Source organism: Haemaphysalis longicornis, unplaced genomic scaffold (assembly GCF_048455015.1).
Source record: "Haemaphysalis longicornis isolate Haplotype H1 unplaced genomic scaffold, Haemaphysalis longicornis Haplotype H1 scaffold_1, whole genome shotgun sequence".
Lineage (NCBI taxonomy): Eukaryota > Metazoa > Arthropoda > Arachnida > Ixodida > Ixodidae > Haemaphysalis > Haemaphysalis longicornis.
Window position 1 is genome coordinate 71,587,716 of NW_027526203.1, and position 27,220 is coordinate 71,614,935.

General features: G+C 47.4%; 1 protein-coding gene across 1 annotated transcript in view; it reads left to right on the forward strand.

Annotated features, from left to right (window-relative positions):
* LOC144177370 (AP-3 complex subunit mu-2-like) overlaps positions 1 to 26,633 on the forward strand; it is a 94,104-nt gene extending 67,471 nt beyond the window's left edge. The window contains exons 8-12 of the mRNA XM_077705259.1: positions 11,968 to 12,073; positions 13,987 to 14,145; positions 17,232 to 17,282; positions 25,275 to 25,343; positions 26,215 to 26,633. Of these exons, the coding sequence (XP_077561385.1) occupies positions 11,968 to 12,073; positions 13,987 to 14,145; positions 17,232 to 17,282; positions 25,275 to 25,343; positions 26,215 to 26,280 (451 nt within the window). The 3' untranslated portion in view covers positions 26,281 to 26,633. The remainder of the gene's footprint in view (positions 1 to 11,967; positions 12,074 to 13,986; positions 14,146 to 17,231; positions 17,283 to 25,274; positions 25,344 to 26,214) is intronic.
* The last annotated feature ends 587 nt before the right edge of the window (positions 26,634 to 27,220 follow it).

Sequence of the window (27,220 nt, forward strand, 5' to 3'; positions counted from 1 at the left end):
TTTCTTCTCTTGGGCAGTTCTGGCATAAGACCGAACTCAGGTGGCAATCCTTGCAGTCGGCGGCTTTCTTTTGTTGGACTGGCTTGGCGGCTTCCAGATGTTGTAGGGAGCATAAAGGGTGAGTACCCAGCACCTTCACCAGATGTCACTAAGACAAGGACGACGCAGTTGTCTTGAAGGAGAAACAAGTAGTTTGGAGCAAACTTGTGCTCCCCTAACGACTCAAAAGAATACAGAGGCGGCGAAGCAGCGGTCAACAAAGTGACGCATCGGCGAGCGTCGCAGAATCGAATGCCGCGGCGTCTGCTGTGCAGGTTTTTATCTTTCGGCGCGAGAGTTTCTGGAACCGTCGATTCACATCCAGAACATCGTAGATCACAGAAGATTATTCTGGGCTAGCGGCGTTAGGGCGAAACACTCTGCTTATCGGAATGAGATAGCCCGTGCGGCATAAAAAATAAAGAATGGAACACGAGCTTCACATGGGACACAGATAACAGAGCCGGGCACGGCCGGGCATTAAAAACAAACAATAAATAAACAAACCCGTACATGGTTCGCGGCATTACCTAAAGGAAGGGTTCGCGGCATTCCTAAAGGAAGGGAAGGATCTTTCCTCTCCCGCCAGTTATTGTCCCATTGCCCTGACAAGCTGCCCGTGTAAGCTCTTCGAGAAGATGATAAACAGGAGACTCGTGTACTTCTTAGAGTGCAACGGTCTTCTCGAGAGCTGCCAGGCAGGCTATAGGGCGGGCTGATCTACCAACGATCAACTCGTTGCATTAGAGTTGTATATCAAAGATGCTTTCCTCCACAGGCCGTACTGTATGACAGTATTCTTCGATCTTGAAAAAGCGTACGATACCGCGTGGCGGTACGGCATCCTAAGTGACCTGAAGTCCTTCGGCATGTCGGCTAACATGCTGAACACACTTGCCAGCTACTTGTCTGAAAGAACGTTTCGTGTGCGAGCTGGAACTGCACTCTCTAGGGTTCATGTGCAGGAAAATGGCGTGCCGTAAGGCGGAGTTTTGAGTTGCACTCTCTTTATTGTAAAAATAAATTCACTCAGAAAGGCATTGCCACCATCAATTTCCTGCTCAATCTATGTTGACGACGTACAATTATCCTTTAAAAGTCTTGTAACCTGTCTATCTGCGAGCGTCAAGTCCAGCTTGGTGTTAACAAGCTAGCTGGCTGGGCAGATAGCAATGGTTTTAAATTTAATCCAGGAAAGTGTACTTGTGTTTTGTTTTCGAAAAGGCGTGGCATTCGGCCGGATCCAGACATCAGACTCAATGGTGTCTCAATTCCAGTCAGAAATGAACACAAGTTTTTAGGTGTAGTTCTTGACGAAAAGCTCACATTCATTCCACATATAAAACAACTTAAACATAAATGCTTCAAGGCAATGAATATACTCAAGGTTCTCTCCCACTCTTCATATGGTGCTGACAAACAACTTCTTTTACGTGTTTTTACTAGCCTGATAGGTTCACGATTGGACTATGGAAGTGTTGTTTATGGGTCAGCAAGCAAAACATCCCTCAAAATGCTGGACTCAGTGCTTCATCTGGAGCTCCGCCTGGCATGTGGTGCCTTCCGCACTAGCCCGGTCGAAAGCCTCTATGTGGAGTGTAATAAGTGGAACCTACTGCGTCAGCGAGCATACACAGATCTCCTTTATGCTTTTAAAATTTCATCCATGCCTCACCATCCTTTTAAATCAGTTTTTCATGATACCTCCATGACTGAACTCCTTTTAAATCGACCATCGTTCTCTGCGCCCTTCTCTTACAGAGTGAGAGAGGAAGCGTCAGAGCTTGCTGTCTCCCTTTTAGACACCATCCAAACTTCTGTAACAGATGTTATAGCACCATGGCACCTCCGCCCTGTATTATGCGACACATCTTTCACACATGTAGATAAAAAACGAGCTCCCACATGTGCAATTCTGCAGCACTTCTTGTATTTGCAGCAGAAGTATCAGTGTTCTGAATTTTATACGGATGCCTTTAGAACTGCCACCTCTGTGTTCTGCGCAGCGCATGGGCCCGGCCTTAATGTCACTAGAACTCTGAATAGTCATACTAGTATCTTTACGGCAGAGGCTTACGGTGTACTTCTTGTTGTCAATCATATACTTCAAAGCCACATCCCACAATCTATTATCTATTGGCGGTGAGCGCGAACACAGGCGGCGCTGCGAAGCGCGCCTCCGTGACGTCAGCTTAGGGATTCTCACATTTGTCGTCTGCTTCACTCAGGATCGCTCTCCCTGCTGTTTCTTTGCGCTCGGTCAACGTCTGATGCTTGTCCGCACCAGAACTGGCGTGTGGGTAACTTTTTATCATAATAATAGGCTTAAAATCGCATACACTAGTTCATGGTGCCAATTAAAGTATAGTTTTGGATACCGCTACGGTAGAAACATTGCCGGTGCCACCCCATTCCTTGCGAAGCCGGTCCTGTGCGGAGCGCGAAGAGTCGGAGCTAGGCGTCAGCTTCTCATGTAAGCATTCGAACAAAAGGAACAGTCAGCTGCTAATAACCGACAAAGCGAAAATGGAAGACCAAAACAAATTCTAGGCCTTCAGGGCTGTCGGCTTTGGCAGAAGGCATCACGATTCCCGGTAATCATATGTAAGGTAAAACAGTTTTTGCAACCTTGCCGAACGCTCGAACGCCTTTTGTCACATCACTTTACGTTGTCAAGGCATGAAAGTTTACCGACATGCACTATAGACTGCAAAAACTGTAGCATGAGTTCCAAAGAACCCAGTGTGTATATACGCGCGTGCTGATTCTATACCAGGCATCTAACCAGTATGGAGGTTTATTGAGCAAAACGAGTCACGTCTTCGTTAAATTTATAGTAACACATATTTGTTTGTTAAGACCTGGAGGGATATTTCGGAACATTTTGCACAGCTATATCTTCCCGATATTCGGATATGCGTTATAGGAAAACTGCACTCAAGAGGAAGGAGGAGGAGTAAAGGGAGGAGGGGAAAACTTTGTTTCACAACTAAATCGATCTGGTTAGTGGGCCGGGTCCTCTGTCCAGGGCAAGAGAGTAAAAGTAATTTTCTTGAGAGTCAGTTCGTTATGGTAACGATATAATTACGATAGAAATTCGGAGCACAAAAGCCGCCTTCGAGTACTGTGGACCACGTTGTTTAGGGCGCGATTGCGGTGGCGTAGCACAAACCTTCTCATTGTATTTGCATTTGAATAAACAAAGCACGCTGCGTATATGCACCTTCTTGCACGCAGCCGTAATGAAAGCCAATTTGTGAAGAAGGGAATGTATGCCATACAAAATGAAGGAAATATCCACACGACCTTTGTGAGGCTCCCAAACATCCCGAAACCTCCTAATAAGAAGTTGGTGACGGCGCAGAAAAATAATGCGTTGGGCAGAAAAAAAAGAAGAAACATTAATCCGATACAAGACAACAACGAAAGAAACAGAAGAAAGCCGCTTTATTTCCTGCTGTGCGATGAGCGTGTAGAGGCCGCTGCTTGGTACGTAGTATTAGACTGTTGAGTCTTCATAGGAGCATCTCAAAATACTGCAGGGAAGCCTACGCATTTTGAATACTTATCGAGAAGCTCTGATCGCTGATCCTCACGAATAAGCAAGAAAGGACGAGTTACACACGATCTTCTGACCGATACTCTGAAGAAAGTTGTTCTCCATCTCTTCGTGTGTTGCAAACTTGTGGGGGATACAGCTTCAAATTATTCAGATGGGTCAGAAGCTGGCAAAATAACTGAGTCGCTAGAAATACGCTTTTTAACGCACTACAGCAACGAAGCGGGCGATTTCTAGCCCAGGCACTGTTGCCCCTCACAAGCGGAGTGTAGCAGACGACAGCAGCGCGAATCCCTAAGCCGACGTCAGAGCCAGGGGGCGCCACTCAAAGATCTCACCGCCAATACAGATTCCCTTGGTGTTGTGGGGGCATTGTCGTCAACAAAGTCTTCGAAAAATCACGTTGTAAATCTGATCGTCAAGGGTATTATGTCTGTGTATGTCCGCAAATTTGAACTGGTCCTTTGCTGGGTCCCTGGCCACTATGGTATAGCCGGGAACGAAGCCGCGGATCGATTGGCTGCTGCTGCTACACTCTCGAATGCAGTAAACATAATACATTACAATACACTGACGTGAAGCCACACATCAGACAACAACTTCGCAAAACATGGCAAACACATTGGAGTGAACAAGCAGACAACAAGTTACACGTAATAAAACCACACTTGGGACCGTACACCTCCGATACACGCAACAGATACATAGAAGTCGCCTTGGCTAGATTACGGATAGGGCACACTCACGCAACGCACTCGCACCTGCTCACTGGATCTCCAAGACCTCTGTGCAGCAGGTGCGGAGAGGCCCTATCCGTGATCCACATCCTCATTCAATGCAAGGCACTTGACACAACACGACACAAACATTTCCCTGAAGTATACAGACGACACATTCCACAGCACCCTTCATACTTTTTAGCCGACGAACCAATGTTTTCTCGTCAACGTGTTTTTAAGTTTTTAGCCGAGGTAAAATTTCTACAGCTCTTGTCCTGGCCCTATACACCAGCCATCTTCATTGTCTTTTGTTTTGCGTCACTTTTACTTCTAATCATACGTTTTAGTATTTACAGTCTCATCAACCATTAAATAACTTCTTTGGCGCTCTTTGCCCTTAGTCGGCCTTGCGCCATTAAAACCTAACCATCATCATCATGGATTGTGAAGGAGCCCTTAAAACCACTGCCTTTTGTTTTGCGAACACTTTTCTTTTTTATCACCCCAACAACCTTTGTTTATGGGAATTAATAGGCCAGAAATAACCTCTCTATATAAAAGGCCACGCCCCCATATGCCTTTAACTATGTCAACTATTTTAATATCATATCTAAAGTAAATACGTAAAAATCTGAAAATATGAATGTTCTCTGTCAATTATAGTCCTTTTTATTTACTCATACTGTTGGCCAGTGTGGCCGATACAGGGTGGGGTTACAAAATCTTTGTATTAACATAGAAGCATAAAAGCACTTACATAATCGTGCACACCTAAATTTGTTCACAAACCACGCACACAAATAATACACAAACAATGCAGTGAAATACAGGCTAAAGATGCAAATATAATGACAAACTGCACCCTTATGTACGCGAACATGCAGTCAAACTATTAACAACGTAGGATTGTTTTGTACTTAGGACTGCATGAATGTGGTGCTCGAATTCCGAAACAGTTCCAGAATGGGCAAGAGCGGTACAATTGTGTGAGATAGTGCACTTTTTTCCAGAGGTTTGTGAGGCGGGAATCGAGAGTTGTGTGTTTGCAGAGCACTCGATTTCTTTGGTGGCTGCTTTGGTACAAGTTCGAATAAGATTCGCAAAATCATCGAAGGAGGCGGGGGGTCTTTTTGATTGATATATTTGCGGAAGGTGTCCCAGTCTAGTCGTGATAGTGTTTGCTTGGTACGCGTCTTCTTGCCACGAAATGTTATAAGGAGGGGGAAGTGGTCGCTACCCAGGTTGGAGAGGGCCAGCTTTTGATGAGATTGGGTGTTGCCCAAGTTAGGTCCAGTGTGGTGTCTTCCTGATCTTTATGAAGGCCGATTCTTGTCTTTTGGAAAGGTTCATTGATAAGAATGAAATTGTGGAGATCCATGGTGTCGGCAAGAGAGCTTCCTCGAACAGATGTGTGGCTGTAACCCCAATGTGGGTGAGAGGCGTTGAAGTCACCGCAAATGAGTATTGGAATATTTGGGTGACGGTTGACGAGAGCCGGGATCCAGGCAAACTCGGAGAAAGGTGCGGAACTGTCGATAGGTTTGTAGTAGGCTGAAGCGAGAATAATTTTGCGGCCAGTAGGGAGGCGTGTGAGAACTATAGCGACTTCGTGATTACAGGACGAGAACTCAGGGGGGATGATGGGAGAGGTAGCGACATGAGACTGTACAAGAATGGCGGCATATCCTGGAGTGAGAGTTGATTTTACTTTGGAGCGACCGCGTGTTACTTGCGTGATAGATGGGTTCCTATGTGCAACATAACCGGGGATACTCGGAGTTCCGTGTGTTTCTTGGAGAAGAGCAAAGGAAGGTTGGGATCGTTTAACCTTCATTGGTAAAGTAGTCATTGGGGCTGGAAGCTGCAGCAGTTCCACTGTAGTACAGTTATTGGGACAGTCATGAAACAATCTGCGGATGTGGAGGTGGGATCTTTCTCGGGGGCTCTTTGGTTCGGTCAATGGGTGGAAGACGAGTAATGACTTGTTGTAAAAGTTTGCGTAGTTCATTCACCTGCGTGTCGATCAGTGTTGCAGAGTTACCAGTCCGGAATCGGAATGAATCCGGAATCATTCCACATTTTCGTGACCCAGGAATGGAATGGGAATGGAATGGCGACAATACTTGAAGGAATGGAATGGGAATGGAATTAAGTGCATTTTGCCCAGAATGGAATGGGAATGGAATTCCATGTATTTTTCCAAAATAAAGCACATGTACTTTTTCCTTCTACGCACGGTTTTTGTCAAAATATGCATAAACACGCAAAGGAACCCACCAGCCCAAGTTCAAACATTGATACAGCCTTGAATTTAACAACAACACAGTACTGTTAAAGTCAATTGGCTGGTTTCAAGCACGGTATATGTATAAGCAGCGACTCTACTACAATTTTGCCCTTATATACAGCGCTGCTACGACATTCGTCGCGATTCTCCGCGTAATAACCGCGGCTTTAAGCCGTTGGTATGCGTGGTGGGGAACTACCGCGGAGGCATCCCCCTCCCCCTTCTCTCCCACTAACTGGGCCTTGTGATTTTTTACCTTGGCGGCGCATCCGCCCCGGCTGCGAGCTGTCTCAGCCTGAAGTACAGCCTGAACTTTCGATCGCGTGCAGTGGATGATACCTGACACATGTAACTAAGCTTTTCGGCAAGGGCGACATTGCTAGCCTGCACACACGCAAACACAAAGTTCTCAACCTATCCATGCTTTCAACGCGCGCTTGACATCCGCGAGAGCTGGTGACCTCTGCGGCCCGTGATCCGTATTTGGTGCAAAGGCAGGACAAGGTGCTGGAGCGGTAACTCTTCCAACTGATACCACCAGATCTAGAGGTTCTGTTCCCCGTTATCAAAATTATAGTTCTAATCATACTCACGACCGCTCCATACTCGTGTAAACTACTACGCGTGTAATACGCGTTTAAGGAATATGTCTTCTTCAACCATACTTTTGTCAGTACAAAAAGAGCATTAACACATTCAGGCTTAAACAATATGAAAACACCACAACTCGTAAAGACATGCTGACCATGGGAATACTATAATAACTAACGGGAGAACTGCCCCTGTGGGAACTAGTGGGGTGATCGCACTGCACGAGATCAGCCACAAAGCCCCTATCCCTTGACCTTGGGGACGTGTTTTGCGTGTCTTAGTAGTTCTTAACGAGTGTAATAACATCAGCTTAATGGTGTGTTCATTGGTAACTTGATAATCACCCATAAAACGGGGAGGAATTAGAGGAATGGAATTGAACTGGCCGGCCATTCCCCGAATGGGAATGGGCGATCTTTTGGCATTCCGAGGAATTGAAAGGAATGGAATTTAGGTGAATTGTCATTCCCCGGAATGGAATTGTAATGAAATGGGGGCGCCCATTCCGCAACACTGGTGTCGATGTAGGCATGCGTGTCTTTGCAATCTTCGTGTCGAGCGAGTCGTTCTTGATCTATGTCAGTACGTATAGTTTGTAGTACTTGAGTAGGTTGGGGGTCCAGTTCATATTTGGAGGTAGGAGTGCGTTTAGTACTAGGGCTTCAAGTGCGCCTTGTGGACGAAGGGGTCGATGTGGGCGGCTGGGAGGAGGAGGGCGGTTGAGAGGAAGATGGGAGTCTAGGTGTTTGGCTTGATTATTAGGTTCCATGATTTCGGCCTTGAGTTGCTGATTTTCCGCACGAAGGGCATTCACTTGAGCAAGAATATCTGCCATATTGTTGTCAGAGTTTTTCTATTGAGAATTTTTTTTGGGCTTGTTTGTAATGGTTTGCGTAGTAGGAAGATGAGGGAATGAAATATATTTGCTGCACCAGATCCACCCAAGAAACTCCATTGGTGCGTTTCTTGGCAGGGGGCTCGTTGGGTGGCGTGAAAATATTCCAGGACAGGAAGGGTTCAGTGCAATGTGGCCCAGCCCATCGCAAACGACAGTAGATGGTGGGTCCACAGTCTGTTGCGTCGGGATGCATTTTCCCACAGTCGCGACAAATGGTTGGGGAAGGACAATGTTGAGACATATGTCCAATGCTATGGCAGTTGTAACAGACCATACGACGCGGTTGGTATGGCAACACTGATTATGGCGATATAGTATTTTACCACTTGAGTCGAAAGTTGAGACTGCTCTATTGGAGTAGCCAAGGCGGTGTTGGCGTGCTATGATTTTGGCTTGCTCGCAGCGGATCCATTTCAGAACTTCTTCATTGGTTTCATTGGGCTCAACTTCAACAACATCTCTGGGCGTATTGGGCCGATACGGGGACAGCTTGATTTCAATTGGAATGGTGACTTAGGATCCGCTGTGGAGGAAATGTACCTAGTGGCTGATAAGACTTTGCGTGTGGGAATCGTCGTAGGCTGTGATGTAAAGGCAGTTGCCGAGTGTGTCGTACCGGTAAGAAGCTAGTTTGGCAAGATAAAAGTTTGGTGCAGTTGTGCCAATGAGATGGGCCAGGGTATGTTCGGGAATCTCATTGACACTGATTTTAGCGAGTGGTCTGAGCACGAGCAGAGCGCGTGGCCTACTCACCTGATCAGTTTTGTTCATGGTTCTACTGGTAGAAGAGGTTGGCCGAGTCCATAAAGCACTGTCGTTGGAGGTCCGAGTTGAGTCTCTTTCTGGGTAGTTCGGGGGTGCATCAGCTGAGCTGGGAACACTCGGCGGATGTTGCATGTCGCCTTGCATATAGACGTCTTCACGTGTCGCAGTTGGGTCACTATGGGGCGCTGTTCCATTAGTGGTAGATAAACTGCTTGGTGGTGTAGAAGTTCGGGGCACTGTTGGAGGGGCAGTCACATCAAGAGCCTATGGTGGCGTAGCTGCGATCAGGGGGGGCAGCGTAGTAATGACTGCCGTTGTAGACGCAGGAGGTTGAAGCGACGCCGTCTGCAAGTGCAGCAGCGCTGGCGGCGCCGACATGATTGCTGTGAGGCCTAATGTGGCAGTGGCAGTGGTGGGGCTGAAAAAAGACCCGTGGTTCAAAGAAACTGTGGACAATGGGTATCAATGAAGTGGGGCGCTTCGTTATCAAGGGGGAATCACTGAGAAGGTGGATGGTAGTGAACAGGGTGCTACGTGTTGTGTTAAGCATAAGCGCAACTACTCTATTGTAACACACTTCATTTTTTTTGGGAAAGGGGGGAGGGGGGGGAAGGGGGGGAAGCACCCCAAAATCGCAGCCGAAACAGCACTGGCAACCATGATGGCACATTTGCGTAAGCGGTGTGAACAAAGCATTGAAGAATGTGTGGCCTGCTGCTGAGATGAACATACAAAAAGGGGGGGTGAGATGCAACTGAAGGTTAACTCTTCAAGCGAAACATTGGCACCTACTGGATGCAATGTATTACACACTACAGCAAGTTCAAGACACACACGCACCAGCAAAAAGGATGCGCAACAAAAGATAGTTTTGGTGGGTGCGGCCGTGTTATCTACAAGGCGCAAAAGTCGCGTGCAGCCAGTATTGAGGCTTCCCGGGCCTTGGGAGTGCTTCTTGTGGCCATAAAAAATGGAGAATCTTGCAGATAGCAAGAGCCCCTGGTTTGCCCCGACCAAGGAGTTAAGAAAAGCTAAGGTAGTACTGTGCAGTGTGCCACTTTCTGCGTGTTACTTTCCACAGCGAGAAGGATTGACGCACAGTTCCCCAACAGCCTCTCACTGAATGTTTTTTGTGTTCTTCTTTCGAGTTTTGGTGACTTGAGTTTGGAAAGGTGGCCCCCTCATGGTTTGCAGTGGCTGCACATAAGTGCATCGCAGCGAGATGGCACAGTGGTGAGATGGCACATTTAAGCCTGCAGGCTCCAGGACTTCGCCATGACTTCCGAGCATGTTTCGTGATGCCCACGCAACACAAAATGGGTTCACTGTGCTTCTGCCGCAGCCTTGTAAACGCTACCATACAGTATCTTGCAACTTGGGAGGGGCCTCCTTAGCACGATAATAAATTTCTTGTGTCCACAAATGACTTGTACAGTCGTCAGGAGTGTTAACAACAGCGAAGACGCAGGGGCCAGCCTGTGCACACAGCAGCAGTATGCGAATCACTGTCACATCTTCAGCGACTGATTATCATCGCTCATGATGCTGGCCTTTGGTACTCGGCTGCTCCAGGGCGTGCACATAACCTCGCTGACTAGCCCGGCCACTATTGGAAGCTCCCGCTCTATGCACACATAGACTGGCTACTCTTTCTTTTGTTGTTAACACTTTTGTCAGCTGTATTGTGAAAGCTTTTCTGCTTTTTATTTTTGAAAGATGCATTTCATGGTGCATAGGGGGTCCATACTTTCTGAACATGTCTAGCAGTTAATTTATTCTGCACAATAATTTTTTCTATGTCACGAATGCTATGTCACGAATGTCACTATGTCACGAATGTTTCTATGTCATGAATGCTACCACTGTGTTCTGGCTGTCTTTTGTGAGACGGAGTAAAATGTTCGATAAAATGACGCTCCATGAAACGGCTTTTGATGAAACAGCTTTTACGAAACGGCATTTGATGTACTGGCGTTCGATGAAGTGTCCAGAACAAATTTTTACCGGTACTAACAAGCATAGTATATTAAAAAAAAAAAGAATACTTGTGCCACGAATGCACACACAAGAATCTAAAATATACGACTCACCAAGAGCCTTTTATGCCTAATATAAAAACGTACGAAATGAGTTGAGACCATAAGTGACGCAAGTAGGTGATAACAAATGTGTGGTTTGTGCCAATGCAGAAATCGGAAGGCTAGGGACTCAAGGGGACCATGTCCGTATGCAGCTAGGCTTTCTTATCTAGAGTGTTTACTGGAACACCACCACACCTCTATTATCTAGAGAGACTGGGACAACTTGTGAGCTTGACTACAAGGATGGAATTGGCCCAATGCCAAGGAGATAAGAGGTGCCATTTATCTGCACGTAACCAGTGCACTGCGGGAAAGCCTGCCACTGCATGTTTGCAATGGTCGATTGCAGGCGCTCAAAGTGTGCTACACCTGGTGCCCGACTAGTTCAGACTTGTAGTGAAGAGTACAGTTTTTATGTGTCTTTAGCGGGGAAATTGTCGTTTTCAGCAAGACATAATTTCGGGCATCGAAGTTGGAACTTCGATGCCTGAACTACTTCTAACGTGGACTACTTCTAACGTGAATGCCCAAACTACTTCTAACTACTTCTATGAACTACTTCTAACGTGAAGTGGGCCCAGTGGAGAGTACGAGAGGAGCGCAGGTGGTGTGACGTGCGGTTGTAGCACTCTGGAAGTTCACAGATTGCTGCAGATGCAGAGGATTACCACATAATTTGTTTCGGTGAAGTTCGATTGGAGTGGCTGGTTATATGTTTCACCGAGCACCTCTTTGTCACATTGCGTCATTTTTACATAAGCGGTTTTGAAATTTTTGAGTGCATTCAAGCTTTTACAGAAATTTTGATTATACCACTTTCATAATTTTTACATGAGACTTTTGCCGTAGTGTGTTCAAAATATATTACCTTGTGTCTGGCGCATTATAGCCAAATTTGGCTGCTGCGCCAATAAAATTCAAATTCAATCAACCTCTTTGTCACGGCATCCTTGACAATGCCGGCTCATTCGGTGTATGCGCAAGCACTGGTCACTCTTTCCAGTGCCCTGAGAGTTGGCCTTGCGCAGTGTGGTGGCTGTCCCGGTGTACGTGCGGCACCAGATCAGCTTCCGGGAAGCGGCCGGTGGTCGCCTGGACATCAGCATCGGACCCAAGCAGACCATGGGCAAAACGGTACGGCCACGTTCCCTGCACGCTTGGTTTGTGCAGTGTGCGAGAAAGCACCGGTAGGAAAGCATGCCCTTGCTGAGTGAGTCGCCGCGTGAGGGCAGCTTGCATGTGCATTGGATAGGGGCATCGCTAGGGTCACTGTGAAAGCAGGCAGCTGCACCGTCATATTGGCATTTAATTCGGAAGTTCTTGTGGTAACTGAGCTTCACCGGAGCAAAGTTGTGTCCCTTAATGAACTGTAAGACAAGCACAGACCTCGAAGAAGCACTCAACAAAGCGATGTTTGGTTTGAGAACATTGTCTATCAAACAAGAACAGTCTGGATGAGTGTAAAACAAGATTGCCGGGTGTGGCCTAACAAACATGCATGTGACAAGAAAACTCTTTGGAGCATGGCACTGGCAACAAACCATGAACGAAATAATTGCAGCGTGCTGCCGCAGTGCACATTGTGTGGTGGGGTGTTTGTGCATCGCTACGGGTGTGCTCCTGCACCTTGCGTCCACGAAAACACACGGTTTTTCTTGGAAAACATCCCATGTGTTTTCTTGGAAAATGTACAGGGTGAAGGGAGCGTTCAACCAAATTTCCAAACTAACAAATGGGCCCAGTCTCGTACTGTCTCTGTAACACGTGCCCCTACTATGCTATACAGTAGAATCTCAATGATACGAATCTTGCGGGACCGCGAAAAATAGTTGTATCATTCGAAATTCGTATGAACCAACACAGATCAAAAAATGAAGCACTGAAAAAAAGTTTGTTTATTTCATTTCTTAGTTTCGCGTGAAAAAAAGTTGTAACTTTTTCGGCTTTTTTAACCTCCATGCGTCGAGCAGACTTTTTTGGAGCGCGTAAAACTTCGCACTCGTCTCTCGCTCACTTACGGTGCCCAAGCTCACTACACGCCGCAACAGTGGAAGCGTGAACCGCATGGCGCGTTTTTGCACGCGATTCGTGCGTGTCAGTGTTGCGCGTGTGATATTTTCACACCCTCCTCCCTTCGTTGAGGATTCCGTGCCCGTGGCAGTAAAAGGAGCCTGACGACTTGTGCCATTGGGGAGGTGTGCGCCTCATGGCGGCAGTTTCGAAGCACTTGAGTAGGCGATGGCTTGAGGCATCCGGCTGGCTCCACCGGTCCGTTGGAGATGTTTAGGCTTACCACCCCGGCAGTATTTTTTCATAGGCGCTTTCACTAGCGACGTGGATGATGTTTTATAGTACCGTTTTCGCCCTCATTATCAGCTCCTTTACCGCACAAGCATTTTCATGAGTCCCTTGAGTGGCATTTTGAAGAGCCGCTAGAAGCGGTCGCTCGAGCGCATCCTTACCACTTCGTGGCTGAAGCCGCTGCCATGTTGCCGCTGCCGGCTGCGCTGCACCACGCGTAGCGTGCAGGTGGTTCCGTGGCGGCGTCAATGCACCTGTGGCGTGCGTGGCGCGTTTTCGCGAGTAGAAAGCAGCAGCCCGGCCGTTCCTCGAGAAAGAGTGACAGAGAGAGGACCGAAAGCCCGTATGTTGCCATCGCTAGCGCGCTCAACAGTCGGGCACCTCGCCTGCTTGTTTGTATCATCTGCCGGGCCACGCAGGTCCGTTTGTAACAGCTGAAATTTCTCCCATTGCAAACAATGCAATTTCTCCAGGACTTCTCAAAAATTCATATCATCTTGAAATTCGTATCACCCAGAATCGTATCATCGAGATTCTACTGTACCAACTCTCCCAACACGAAGCTTCGCTGAAGTTTCAAATTTTCAACGCGAGAACTTGCACTGTTGGACTCTGGCCCTAGTTGGTACCAATCTGCTCTATGCGGACAATGACGCCTAGGCTCTGGTTTTGTGGAGTCATTGTGGCGTGCCAAGTGCCGTGGATGAGACAAGGGGTGGCCCAGCCGAGCACGGTGGCTCATGCAGGTGGACGAGGTGGTGCTGGAGGTGCCGCTTTGCAAGTCGGTGCTGAACGTGAGCCTGACAGCCAGCCAGGGCAAGCACAGCTTCGACCCGGTCTCCAAGCACCTGGTCTGGGAAGTGGGGCGCATCGAGCCGGGCAGGCTGCCCAGCCTCCGCGGATCGGTGGGTGCTTGGCATTCCGTCACGGAAGTGCTGCAACTTTCACTTCTCTTTGGCACAACCACACGCTTCGCACAAGAGTATTCGAGAGAGAAATTTCCCCTTGTAATAACGCACTTCCTATTCCCCATCAATTGCCGGTAGGAGGTGATGCTCAAAAGTTCTCTGGTTAATGAGCAACCTTCTCGAGGCCGTTTCACTTGGCCGCAATTTTTCGGAGGGAAAGATTTGCATTTTCTGTATATTATGGGGAACTGAAACTCAAAAGAGTACATTTGTAGCATTGTGATGTCGTAGCTTTTTCTTTTTTTTTTTTTTCTACTTCTTCTTCTTCCCCTCGAACTGTCCCCCAAGTCACAGCTATACACTTCACTTTTATGGTAGTCAGGGGCCCCGTAGTGTGATGGCAACGGCAACCTAGCTGAGTTCCACTTGTGAAGAAGCTCGCTTGCTGTCCAGTTACAGCCAAGCCATATTGAGGCAAAACTGCATCTCAGCCCACCATGCTTTGTGGTTAGTGATGTTTCCACGTGTAACTTGTAAGCACGGCACCGTTAACTAAAAGATTTCGACAGCTTGGGGTGGAGACACTGTTGCTATGCAGCTCAAACGGACTGCCAGATATTTAGCGATGTTGTGCAGCTGACCAGTAAGAGTCAAGTACTACTTTATGGCACTTCTGTCAAAGGAGCATGATATGCCTGTGGGAAATTGTCGCTGTAATTACTCTACCTCTCAAACACCCACAACGTCTTAGAGATTGCCCTGCGCTCTTAATGCTGGGGATTATTTTTTTGTGCAGAAGAACGACACAAACTGCTCAGTATCCCATGGGAAGAAAGAAGAAAAAACTAAAGAAAAGCATGCAGGAGATAGTTATGTTTGTGGCCTATGCAGATATGTTATCTGCAAGGTCCAAGGTCATTTGCAGCTTGCCTGAAGTCAGCGAATTGTGAGGCCACATAAATGTGGTAATCAAAGAAAAAAAAAAAACAATTGTTGACAGCTGCACCTCTGCTTTGCCCATGCCTTTATGTAGTGACACTACTTTGCCCTCATGGAGAAGGTGACATGATGTTTGTACAGGCGGGGACACAATATTCGGGACCCCGCGAGCATGTTGCGAAGACTGACGCTCCCTGTAGGCATGGCTTCTGCTCCAATTGTCAGTAACGTGTGCTGAGGAGTCACTCCCGTGGAACACCATGTTCAATAAGAGGTTTTCCTCCTCCTCCTCCTTGGTAAGGTGCCACGGGGCAATGGCTTCATAGCATTCCGTGCGCACCACATCTGTGGCATTGAGTATTTGTGCCGATTATGCAGCTGTTTGCGGGTGTGTTCTCGGCGAGCTAATTTATCGTTACTCGAAGTGGTTTCTTTGATGTTTTCTGTTTTTTTCTTTATCACTCAAACAACATGGGCTTAGCCTGCTGACTGTATCAAAACAATCAAAAAATACTTTTCCAAGGGACGATTATACAGAAAATGAATAACATCGAAGTAAAAGCCGGCGAATTGGCCCGTGTGGCCGTAGATTGGTGATCTACGAAAGCGAAAAAACTTGCCTACCTGTGACTACACAGGGACGCACATGCACACTGCATTGGTCTCAACAGCAGGCACCCTTGCCTCCAGAGTGCGCAGGGGTGGTTTTTGCCACGCACTCGCGTGGTCCGAAATATTGTGTCCCTGCCTGTACTTCAGTTGTGAGTGTAGCATTCTGTTAGTTTCCACCTTTTCCACATGTTTTGCCTGATGACTTGTCTCTAAAAGAATACGGATATTCAAATGCTGTCGTGTTCTCTGGGCATGGTATATTTATCAGTTCCATAATGTGAGTGACTGGCTACGTGTTGCCAGGAAAAATACGGCTTGATTAAGAAGTGAAAATGCAATATCGGCTAGCGACATCAGCTGCACTTAGCAACACCACCTTTTTGAAAGGGTCCCAGCTGAGCTCACAAGGCGCGTGAGCAAGCAAATTCTCCCTACTGGTGTTCATGAGTGTACATTGGTGTTGTGCTGAACGAGTGCCACCTTTATTGTTCAAAAGCCTTGGATTGTATTGATACCTTCATCGGATTGTGAAGGTGATAAAAGACCACCGAGGCATGAAAAGGAAAGAACCGAAGACCCTTCCCATCACAAGTACCCCACTGTAGTAGGGTGCATCAGATCCACATGGCAAAAATGCACCATCAGTCAATAAATGTAACGAGGGGCTTTTTTCTGGGAAAATATGGGAGTATAATTCGGTACATTGGGAAAATATCTCACTACAGAGATACAGGTGCGTTTTGCAAACGTACTGCAATACAAAAGTGCAGATACTCAATACTATCTCCTCCACAACACTATTGCAGTGCCTTTTTACCACAATGCTGCCCTGCCCAGCCGTGCTCCAAAGCAAATGCCCAAAAATAGTCCCACACCAATAGTTTACAAATCTTAGAGTAAAGTTTGGGTGTCTTACCCACAAGTGCAGGCTCACTGCAGTGTGCACCATGCTGTGATGCAGGCAATGTTCTTCCTCTTCTATTCTATCCGGCTTATTGCCAAAAGCAAAGTACAAAAGGGAAGTTTTACTGTTCAACACGGCGTCACCTTATTTTTATCGCAAGCGTGCTTGCCATTCTGAGGAAGCAGGAGGGGAGCTTCTGACAACCTAGCAGCTAACAAGTAATCAACTTGGCAGATGTGCTTGGCTGCATTTGTTTGTTTGTTGTTGTTTTTTATTGAGAAGGGTGCAAGCTCTCACTTGTGGCTGCAAACAAACTTTTAGGAAGCCTTGTGTAGCTTATTTGCGCAGTGCAATTTTTTGTTTTTCTCTTCAGACGCAACATGAGGGCAGGGGAGAGTTTACTTGTGTAAGGGCCTGATAGTGATAGGCAAGCAAAGAGCCTTGTTCTTGGCTGTTGGTGCCCATCTCTGCTTGCCTCTGTGCATGGTCACTGCGTTTCAGCAGCATGTGGAATCGCACAAGTGGCCTCAGCAGAGAAGCGCTCTCAGTTGCTGCTGCTGCTGATGAACACGTGCGCAGTGCTGTGTGTATGAGCGGAGTGCTTCTGCTCCCCCCCTCCCCCCCACAGATGGCTCTGCAAGCAGGCGCCCCGCCACCTGATGCCAACCCCACCATCACGGTGAGCACGCCGCCCCTGCACGCAGGGGGGCCAACAACGTTCGGGGATGTGAGAGAATGGATGCCAGCCATGGCTCAGGCCGTTCAGTCGGGCCTGGCACAATTAGCTTCCACTCGGGTGGAGGATGAGCATCCCTCGAAATTTTAATGCTGCCCTGCGTCTCTGTCCAGTGTAGGAGGCACCAGCTGAACGTGATGCATGCTTTTGGGGGCCACTAGTTCAGTTTTATTTTTATCTACTGGCATATTTATTTACAATCTGCAGGTTCCCAAGAATTGCAAAACGCTACAGCCCCATCGTGAATATCGTTGAAGGTCCAAAGTCGCACTTGTCCAAAGTCCTTCAAGTGATCATTTTTGCCTGCACTTCTAAGCCGCTTTTCTCATTTTCTGAGAAAACCATTTTGGCCACCTCACGTGTTTTCTACGCAATTATTGTGGTACCTAGGACGCCCAGGGTTACTCTCTCATTTTTTTTTTTTTTTTTTCCTTTGGAGAAATAAAGCTCAGCATCCAAGGCGACAACCCCGCAAGCAGATTTTTTTATTTTAAAGGAGTAATGACACTAAGTTTTTTTTTGTTACTTTTTTTTGTTTGTTTTGCTGCTATGGGTGCCTACCAGTCCAGTTATCATAGGATAGCACATTAGATTCTTGATCGTAGTGTAAATAAATATTCACAGCCTCGTCTATTCGTGTCAGTTTCAGTTTCAACAAAACAAATGCTGAGGCGGCCACCGTGACAGGAGGGCGCTCTTGACATCACGGTTCTTGTCACACCACGGCTGGTCGAGCACGCGCGTCCAGACCGGCCGTGGTCACATGCGTCTGGGCAGCATGGCATCAGTCAGTCGCAAAACTGTGGGGTGAGGCATAAGGCAGAGCAGCATGTGCCAACAGCAGCCAGCGCCTTGGCAACGTCATGGGAGCCCGGACGTCTGCAGTTTGGGGTGGGCCGCCCAACGCGTCTAGCTGATGCCCAAGTCGAAAGGGTGTCCGTTCTGAGCTTCCTCGTGCGTGCAAAGATTAAAATTGATTTTCAATATGTTATACTGAACTGCTGCAGTTGAAACTTCCTGGGAGATATCTCCACATGCAATGGGAGCTTTTTGCATAGTTATCTCAGCTTTGAAAGTTCATGTCAGTACTCCTTTAAATCCAAAAGTTTTTTTTTTTTTTTTTTTGCGTAGGTGCCATCGGTGCAGACGCTGAACTTAATTGGCTTTACAGTTTGTGATGTCGGTGGTGCTTAAAATCTTTTTTTGGCATTGCACTCTGTGTACAGTCAGCTGCAAAGGTTTCCGTGATCTGCAGTGTGTGGCGGAGTGGCGCAAAACGGTATTGCTGCACCATCTGCCGCCACAGACCGCTGGGTCGAGGCTCACGAAACTCGCATGCCAGGCGCGCTTTGCGCGTGCCTGTCCTTCCTTTGTTATCAGGCATCTCTGGTCGCTTGCTTCCCTGTGACGTGCTTTCGATACCCGCGGCAGCTGCTGGGGCACCGCATGACCATTGCCGCAGGTCTGCCCTCACTGGTGCAAGACATCACGTAACTCGCACCCACCTTTTGCTTGGGGATCAACGTTGTCAAAATATATGCTATCTACCAATTGATGAGATGGTTGAACATTGAAGTTATGGAGCTGTTATGCGCTTGTTTCTGAAGAAAACTGCATGCGTCAACAGGGTGTGCGGAATAAAGTCGCGTCGAGAAAATTCCTCATTGCAGCAAAGCCAACTTTCTGGTGAATGCTCTGTGGCTCTCAATCTAATGCAGATATCTTGGGAAAAAATCGTACTAAAATTGGACGCTACAACGACAAAATGGCAATAAGTTCAACTCGAATCACTGCAGACCACTTGTATTAGCCTCTGCATAATTGAAGGTAAACTGGGAACTCTTAGATGCGTATCAAATATTCCAGTTCTTACACAAGGTTTTTCCTGTGATGACAAGGTGCACTGGTTGTAAATGGAGGGACACGCATTTGAGCTTAGTTCAATACAAATAAAAAAAGGTCAGTGCCCTTCCTCGCTGTGAAGAAAGATGACCAGCAGAGCTAGGCGCAGTCCAAGAAGTGCCCGAAACAAACACATTGTTTTTAAATTGCAATTTCCTGGATAATTACCTGAATAAGATTTGAATGGACTAGAGTTTTATTCTAACAGACAAACAGGGGGCCGCCCATTTCCCTTCCAGCGAAGCCCGTGTATTGACAGCAGACAGGAATTGCACAATATTTCCAACTACTGTATTTACTCGCATAATGAACCCTCCCCCCACTTTTCTTCTTGAGAATTTACTTTTTTGTCACTTTGAATAAAAAATGCAGCGGGAGTATGTTTTTATCTCAGCATGGTTGCTGATGCTGTAGACGATCGCAGTAACTTGATATCACGCCAGAGTACGCGCAGAAATGCCAAAAACGCATTCAAACAAAACGAAATCGCTGCAGTAGCCAGAGACGTGAGCAGGAATGCTGTGGCTCACAATTTAAAAATTGCGCACTTGCGGTGCGCCACTTGCTGAATCCAAAACAAACCTTGCGGCGTGCGAACAAAGAGCAAAATGCACTCTTTCCCTGCTCTTTCCCGTTCTAGTTGGTTTTGGTGGCGTGCGTATAAATCACTAAACGTACTCCGCACTCATCTACTCAAGCTGTTCTGTGACGTCACCATTGCGCTAAGGTAGTTTTGTTTCTCAGCCGTGTTGCGACCTTTTTTGAGCTCCTGGTGCGCTCCGTACGATGGGCCAGTACATGGGCTACACAGCCAGTTTTAAACTGAGTGTGGTGCAGCATGCATTGATGCACATGGAAACCGCACGGCTGGGTGGCACTTCAGTGCTGACCCAGCGCGTGTCAGCACTGGAGTGTAAAGTGTAAAGCACTTACACACCGGGCCAAACCGGGCTTACGCTCCTCCGTTCTCGGCAAAACGATACAGTGAGCGCAGGAGACACAGCGCTCGCAGCGTGATCGCTCAGTCCTCCATGTCTGGTGTTAAAGTTTCATTACCGTATTTATTCGAATCTAGGCCGGCCCCGATTCTAAGCCGACCCCCGAAAGTCCGAAGGCGCGAAAAAAAAAAAAAACTTACCTCGAATGTAGGCCGAACAAAAAGGCAGGGTCAGCGTTCACAAAAAGAAAACACGTTTATTGAACATAAAGATGCGGTGCTGGAACTCAATCAGTTTCTTTTCAAAATCACCGGGCAACTTCTGGGCGATCGTTGGAGGACGCAAAATCCTCTCCCGTTGCGTCCTCCAACGACGGACATTTTTTTCATCCACGCCGAAGTCCCGCCCGGCTTGAACGTTCGACGACAACTCCGCAGCTAAAACAACTTTTCTTTTAAAAGCGGCACTATAATGGCACCGCTTCTTTTTGCGCTATCTAAACCAAACGCCACACCGCACGCAGGGCACTGTCCCACAGAACAGGGTCCGCACAATTCAAAATGGCGGCCTATGGCCCTTAAGTGGCTACTGGCTCGTCTAGTAATGGCTACAATACTTTCTTTTCTTGGTGGCGCTAGCTGCGCGCCACTTTACTTGGAAATTGGCGCGTATTTCAAAATCCTCGAATCTAAGCCGACCCTGGAGTTTGATATATCAGTATTTCAAAAAAACTATCGGCTTAGATTCGAATAAATACGGTAGTTTTCTTTGCATTTGCTTTCTTGGACGCTGTACCTGAAAGGATACTTTGCACCATCTGTGTTTCGAGCGTAGCCTCGGCGTTGTTTCAGTTATGTGGTGGTAACAAACGGCGCGCCAAGGCAGCGCCTCACCGATGACGAAGGCAGAGCTTCGCATGCACCGCTTGGACGACGCCGAGCACTGCTCTTGATCACGAGGCGCACGCTCAAGTGCACTCACACGGGCTGAATAAATCAGTTTAAGCCCAAACGCTGTCGCAGCTGATTCTCTGCGCCGGTCGCGACAAGGGGAAGAGCATGCGCACCCCGTAACGACAACTCCTGCCAAGGAGTTTCATTTCATTGCTTCCCATGAAGTCGTGATCGCAGGAAAGTGTGGTTTGCTGCACACCGGCCTTCTGAATGAACCGTGTTGCCTAGTGTCCTTAGCGCGCTTCATCGTTTACCGTGTTAATTGAAGCAAGAGTAGCCGTTTGCCGCTGAAAACAAAAGGATTGCACCCTGCAGTTTCTGCATTCCGGCTTACCGGCTGCCAAGTGGCAACATCTGGCGAATTTGTCTCAAAGCAAATGACTAAAGTTTGTTGCCCAGAACTGTTCGCTTACGCTTGAAATGGCTTAAATCTTGGACGTTTTAGATTGAACTCTCACAATACAATAATTTTCTTTTAAAACAGTCGTATACTTCTGCTGTAGAGCTTAAAAAACATGACGTTGATGCCGCCATCTAGTGGGAACAATTAGGACCAAGTATTGCCTTAACCAGAATTCACGCCTCCGCTAAATATTTCGATATAAAATGAGTAAGATATATTGTAATGATTCCACAGTTACCTATATTACCTTGCCCAACATGATTTTGCCCAAGATAAGCCCAAGATAAATGCCCAAGATAAGCCTCCCAGGACGGCTTGGAATCGTAGCAATCACTACCTGAGGCCTACGCAGTGGATAAATGCCCTCCGCGGCCCCGCAGACGCTCAAATACCATGCGCTTTTCCCCCATATTTGGAGCTTTCCTCACTCATGTCTGTATTGTAAAAAGCGTGTTCGCAGAAGGCCAAGGGTCTGTTAATTCTGGCCTGTGCCCACTGCCCGCAAGCAGTCGGTGCTTATGGCAACAGCATGCCAACGGGAACTCGCTAGCGCGCCAGTGTCAGCCTGCGTGCGTTCTGTGAACTAGTTCGTGGAGCAATGAATGTTGCGGCCCCAAAAAAGGTGAACTCAGCACAGAAAACATCGGTGGAAACCAAAAAAGTCAACTTATAAAAAAAAAGTGCCCCCGTCGCATGCCCCTGCGCGAGGGACACGAGTAAATGCAGAGCATTGGGGGTGGTCACATGGCGTAGGTTGTGGTAGTTGGCGGTGGTAGTTGTGTTGTTGTCGTACGGGTGCATCGACGGCGCTTGAAGGCCAAGTACGACGAAATGCACGAGGCGTTGGAGCACGGGGAGTTTGCGAGCTTGGACGAGTTCTCGTAACGCGGCGTCTGCCGCTCGCCGCTGACGTTTCGAAGCCGTGTCTTGCTCTCGATTCGATGGATCCGCAGCTTGACACTGACGACTGGTGGCGGCCTCTCGTTCTCGACGCTCGGGATCGGCCGCTCGACGCTGACGCTTCACCGCTGCCTTAGCGCGCGCAGTAGAGGGAGAGGAGGTAGCACCTGCTGCTGCAACGCCTCTTTCAGTGCCGGAGCACGCGCATGCGCGCCCGCACCTGTTGTGAGAGCGGACAACGCCGAGGGACGACGGGTGACAGTGCGAGTTAAAGAAATGCTCTGCATTTAAAAAAATAACGTACCCTCGGGGTTTCGAACTCGTGACTTGCAAAACAGTTGCAATTACATACTTAGCGCTCCAGACCACTCGGCCATAAGCCAGCACTGCTGACTTTGGAAATAGGTATATAATGTATAACCTGTTTACACTTTTATTTATTTTTGGAATTTCATGCAGCTTAGGTGACTATTTGTTGTGTTGTGCTCATGCAGTAAGCGTCCCCCAAGTTTCCACAATATCTCACGTCTAGCAATTGCATTTCATAGATGGAAAAGCGTTTGCAGATGCGTAGTCGTGCAGCTGACCGCTGTGCTTGTTCGCCCAGCGCAAAAAAGTGCTTCCTGCACCCTAGTTTTATGCTGTACGGTAGAAGTATCAGTTGATTTTATTTCCTTAGTAGCCATATTGACTTCGCTGACTCTTCTCCCGCCTTCAAATGTCACTTAGATTTTCCTACTGGCGTACCAGTCAGCGAAGCGTCGCATGTGCGCTTGTGCAGTGCTTATGTGAAGCGACCTTGACTTGGAGCTAGATACAGTGTACAAACTAACAAAGTAAAGAAAGGCACATTCTTCCATTCACAAACGTGTCCTGGCTTTGTTTCAACTGAGCGAACGAATTGCGACGACCCGTCAGCGGCCGGCGGACGAAACGCTGGGCCGACTGACTCAGTCGGAAGGCCAGCGGGCTGTGCAGAGATCATCTCCTCCTGACGTCACACAAAAACGCCACAGAAAATGGGCGAGGGTGCAGAGAGGAGGGCAGCATTTTTTAATTGATTTTTCTACTAAATAAATTCGCGTAAACGCACATAGAGTGGTCAAAACAGGGCCTAGGGACTCCGGACTACAATTTGCACTCGTAATCCCGCAATGTTTACAAATCACTTCAGTGTCCCTAAGCTAACAACTAGGTGCAAGCAGTCAGCTCCGTAGGTGTCTTGCCCAATGCTGCCTGTTTCTTGTGCGGGGCGGGAGGAGTGAGGTTACTGGAGGGAGGCGCATCCTCTCCCCTATTCTCCCTCCTTGAAACTTGCTGTTTACACTCTAAAAAGCAAGATGATAAACACTGGTACGTTTGTTACTTGGATAAACACAACGCACTTACACAGTATTTTTGCTTAGTTAGAAGCATGTATATTACTTGGTCAATAATGTGAAGAATACCATGGATTCTTTGAGCTTTTCCACTCCCGAGTGTAATATACCAGGATTTTTTTTTTGCGTTGTTTTGTGAACGTGAACATTTAATTATTTCTACTTTCTCCAAGATGTAGTCAGGTTTAGTGGCTTATCTAGTTTCCTCTTAGTTTCTTTTCCTCTTAATTTCTGCCTCTCTCAGGGTTTTTTGTTTGTCTGTAGTCTCGTTAGGTGTAGAATGAAGGTAAACTTTCTATCTTAGGTGCAAGGAAGGTAAACTTTCTATCTTAGGTGCAAGACGGACCATTTTGCATAGCTCTGGTCTTATCTTTCTTGGTTGTATTTCATGGCTGTAATGGTTTTATTTTTCACTTGTTTGAAGTCTACTTAGGTTCAGCTGTTTAAAGCATTGCTTATCTCTGGCTTTTTTTTCTTGGCAATTGCTGTGTGAGCTGTGATGCTTTAATTCTGGGAAAATACATTTTTCTAACTTGTCGGAAAAGTGGTCTGCTCAGTATTGGTCGAATGGTGAGTAAAAGCCTTTTGAATTATTTTTTCGTGTTTACCGGAAATGAAAAACTGCAAATAAATAAAGTTCAGCTCTAGAAATCTGCTCCCCAACAAACTGAAACTGATCCAAAATTTGCCTTTTGGTGCTCCAAAGCTGCTCCAAAACAGCATTAATCCTCTGAGCGCAATAAAACTAGTCTTCGCAGTGGCTTGTAATTATAGTACCTACATCGGGTTGGCACTTACTCCTCGGGCTTTCGTTACTTTGTCACGATTTTTTATGAGAGTTGGCGTTACGTGAGCTAAGATTTTTCAAATTCCACCCCTGTTATCTGCTAATATTAATTTTTTTATCAGCAGTATTTTTGTCGATGACAGCTAACAATACCATGATATTTTTTAATCGTCTTGTGTTGTAAATGGTATGCCACAAAAGTAATGGCATATTTTAAATCAGAACATAAATGCTCAGCACTGGTGCATAGTTTTATTAACGTATATGAAACAATGTTTCGAAGACCCATGGCACCCCCTTGAGGTGCCTGAAGCACAATACTCATTACAGTGCAGTTTTGTAGAAGCCCCGCTGATCAATGGATCAAAAATTACGTTTGCACATTCCGTGGGACTATGACCGCCCTTTCTCTTGGGGCACCTTTGGAAGTATCTAGCTACTGCGCCATGAGTTGTTTCATCCAAAATGTTGTGCCTTTGACATTGTCAGTGATCAAGGTAACGCTCGAAAGAAAAGAGTGTCAAAGATTGTGTTGTGCACAAGTTCAAGTTTTTTCTGGTGTAGCTTCTGTTTTTCCCTGCACCAAACACTGACAAATCTTAAAGATGCATGTGCAGTTTTGGAGAGCCCACACCGCAGCAGTTGATAAGTCTTGAAATGATTCTCCCTGCAGGTACGCTTCACCATCAACCCGCTGGCGGTGTCTGGCCTCAAGGTGAACCGGCTGGACATGTACGGGGAGGTGAGCAGGCTTCTTCAGCCCTGCCTGGCTTGCCAGGGCTGTTCATGAATGGCTCCATGATTGGCTCCGAGTACTGGGCCTGTTCTCTAATGGCTGCTATAAATTTGATCCAAGTTAAATGGTGAAACTCTATTTTGAATGCAATTGTCCCTGCAGTGATTTCAGTTGCATGCAATGCTTTGCATATTCATTAGCCAAATGGGGAACAATTGTTTCAAACTGACATTTTTCAGCTTTTCTGCCATTTCAGTAGGCATTGCTGAACCTTAATATATAACAGTCTACAAGATAGGCTTCTCACATTGAAGTTTTTTCAATCAGAAACTTGTACCCATTGTGTACAAACTGTACCAGTTTATATCACCCCTTTTTTTTTGTGCCCAATTTGGTGGTACAACTATGGTACTTGAAAGTACCATAGTTCCTTAATGCTTACGCACACCCTTTCCTGGAAAATGTGCACGTTAGAATACAGTACCAGCCAAAACAGTACTAGTAGTTGCTTATTGTATTGACATAGCAGAGCGACCAAAATTGCACATTCACGCGAGCAAAGCTTCAAACATTGCGCAGACTGTGGCAACATCAAAATAACAACAACAAAAAAAAGCCCAGCGACTGAGGTTTTAACTTTTTGCACGGGAAGACGATCTCTACTGTGTGCAAGATAGCACATCCAGAAAATGAACAAAAAAAAAAGCTGTGCATGGGAGGCAACAATACCCTTTCTGTGAGTGGTACCTTCAAGGAGCAAAGGTCGCGACAGCATGGCCCCTCTGGAGAGCCCCCGAGTCCAGTGTTACAAGCATCAGGCTTGACTGGGTGACATAGGAAGGCTGTCCTCTGCAGCAGATGCCTCTGTTCCCTGCAGAAGTACAAGCCTTTCAAGGGGGTCAAGTATGTCACCAAGGCTGGCCGCTTTCAAGTCCGGACGTGAGCTTCGCCTCGTCAGAGCCCAGTGTCGGGTGCCGACAAGCCTCTTCCCAGAGCCCACTGTGTCTCGGGCCCAACAGGAGCCGCTGGGGATCCCCCCTGGCTGCGGCAAAGGCGGTGCCCAAGTGCACTCCGCGCCTTCCGAGCGAGGCAGGGGGGTCTCCTCCCTGGGAGAGCACCACGCGGAGTGGACGGGCGCCGTGGGGAGCATCCACGTGTGTGCCTGGCCTGGGACCAGACTTACTTCTTGTGCGGGCTGGTGTGGAATTGGGGCGGTGTGGAGGAATATTGGGGGCAGTGCTTTGAGCGTGCAATGCCTCGGCTCACTGGTAACAATAAAGTTCTGCTCGGCTGTTTTCTTGGCGGCTGCTTGCCCAGCGAAAGCGTCCACTGGCAATACTCGAAGTGCTGCTACTTCTGGCATAGCTTCCCAAGCGCAAGCTTAGGCTTTGTAAGCGAGCACTACCGCTCGACCCTTTTCCAACAATTCACACACGCTGTGCCACTGTGTGCCCACCCCCATCAGCACTGTGGGGAAGCACTTGGCCTGGGCGAAATTCCTCGGTGCTTTGAAGGCAAAAGCTTGGCAATACTTATTAACTACTCTTCACCCCTACCTTGTATACAGTTAAACCCAACTGTGTCAGACTTGTTTACATCGAATTGTCCTGTATATCAGACTATTTCTTTCACAGTGTATTTGCAATGAGAATATATAGCAAAAATTACGCGTATATCGAACAAAAATGCCGGCGGCTCCCGATATATCAAACGCCAAATGCCACCGAAGTGTCCCCCCTAGTTGGCTTTCCCTCAGGGCAGAGGAGAAATTCCGCTGGCATGCTCCTAAAAGTGGTTTAGCCCAGCCGCTCATGAGCAGCGGGCAGCTCTCCTCCCCCCCCACCCCTTTCACCCCCCCCCCCCCCCCTCCCAATTGTGACTGC